The 480-nt window shown below is 49.6% G+C and overlaps 1 protein-coding gene across 1 annotated transcript in view; it reads left to right on the plus strand.

Annotated features, from left to right (window-relative positions):
- Positions 1–32: 32 nt before the first annotated feature.
- Positions 33–480, plus strand: part of CSUI_000283 (s (chs5p-arf1p-binding proteins) protein) — a gene marked incomplete at its 5' end in the record, with an annotated part of 9,805 nt that continues 9,357 nt past the window's right edge. The window contains one exon of the mRNA XM_068060517.1: positions 33–220. Within this exon, the coding sequence (XP_067927505.1) occupies positions 33–220 (188 nt within the window). The remainder of the gene's footprint in view (positions 221–480) is intronic.

Here is a 480-nt window from a genome sequence, read left to right on the forward strand (position 1 = left end):
TATCTGACTTCTTCTTCTCTTTCACCCCAGGGGAATTCGAGGGGTTAGGTCCTCCCGATCTGTGCTGCCTGGAGAAAGTCTTACAAAAGGACGTGTCGGTGGTGGCGAAGGTTCTTGAGAGTGTTGCACTTGATGAGCCTTTCCAGCAGCACTCTTCATCTTCTTCATCTTTATCTACTCCGGCCGTCCCACTCAACAACGAATCCGCTCTTTTCTGCCAGTAAGGGTGTCCATCTGTCGTCTTCTTTCATGTCTTTCACCAGACGATCTGCAAGTGTCTCTTCAGGCACATTAGCCTCCCTGTCTTCTTTCGTGCTAAAGTGACGCCTTGAGGACACTGACTAAATCGAAGTGGAAGTACGGGCGTGTTGAGTTGGAGATCATAGGCTTCTCTTATTTCGCATGGGTAGTTGGAATATCTCGGGACCCGGGTGTACATATGTACGTATGTATACATTACAGGCCGAAAAGGGGGGGGGG

This window comes from Cystoisospora suis (assembly GCF_002600585.1).
Source record: "Cystoisospora suis strain Wien I chromosome Unknown contig_115, whole genome shotgun sequence".
Classification (NCBI taxonomy): domain Eukaryota; phylum Apicomplexa; class Conoidasida; order Eucoccidiorida; family Sarcocystidae; genus Cystoisospora; species Cystoisospora suis.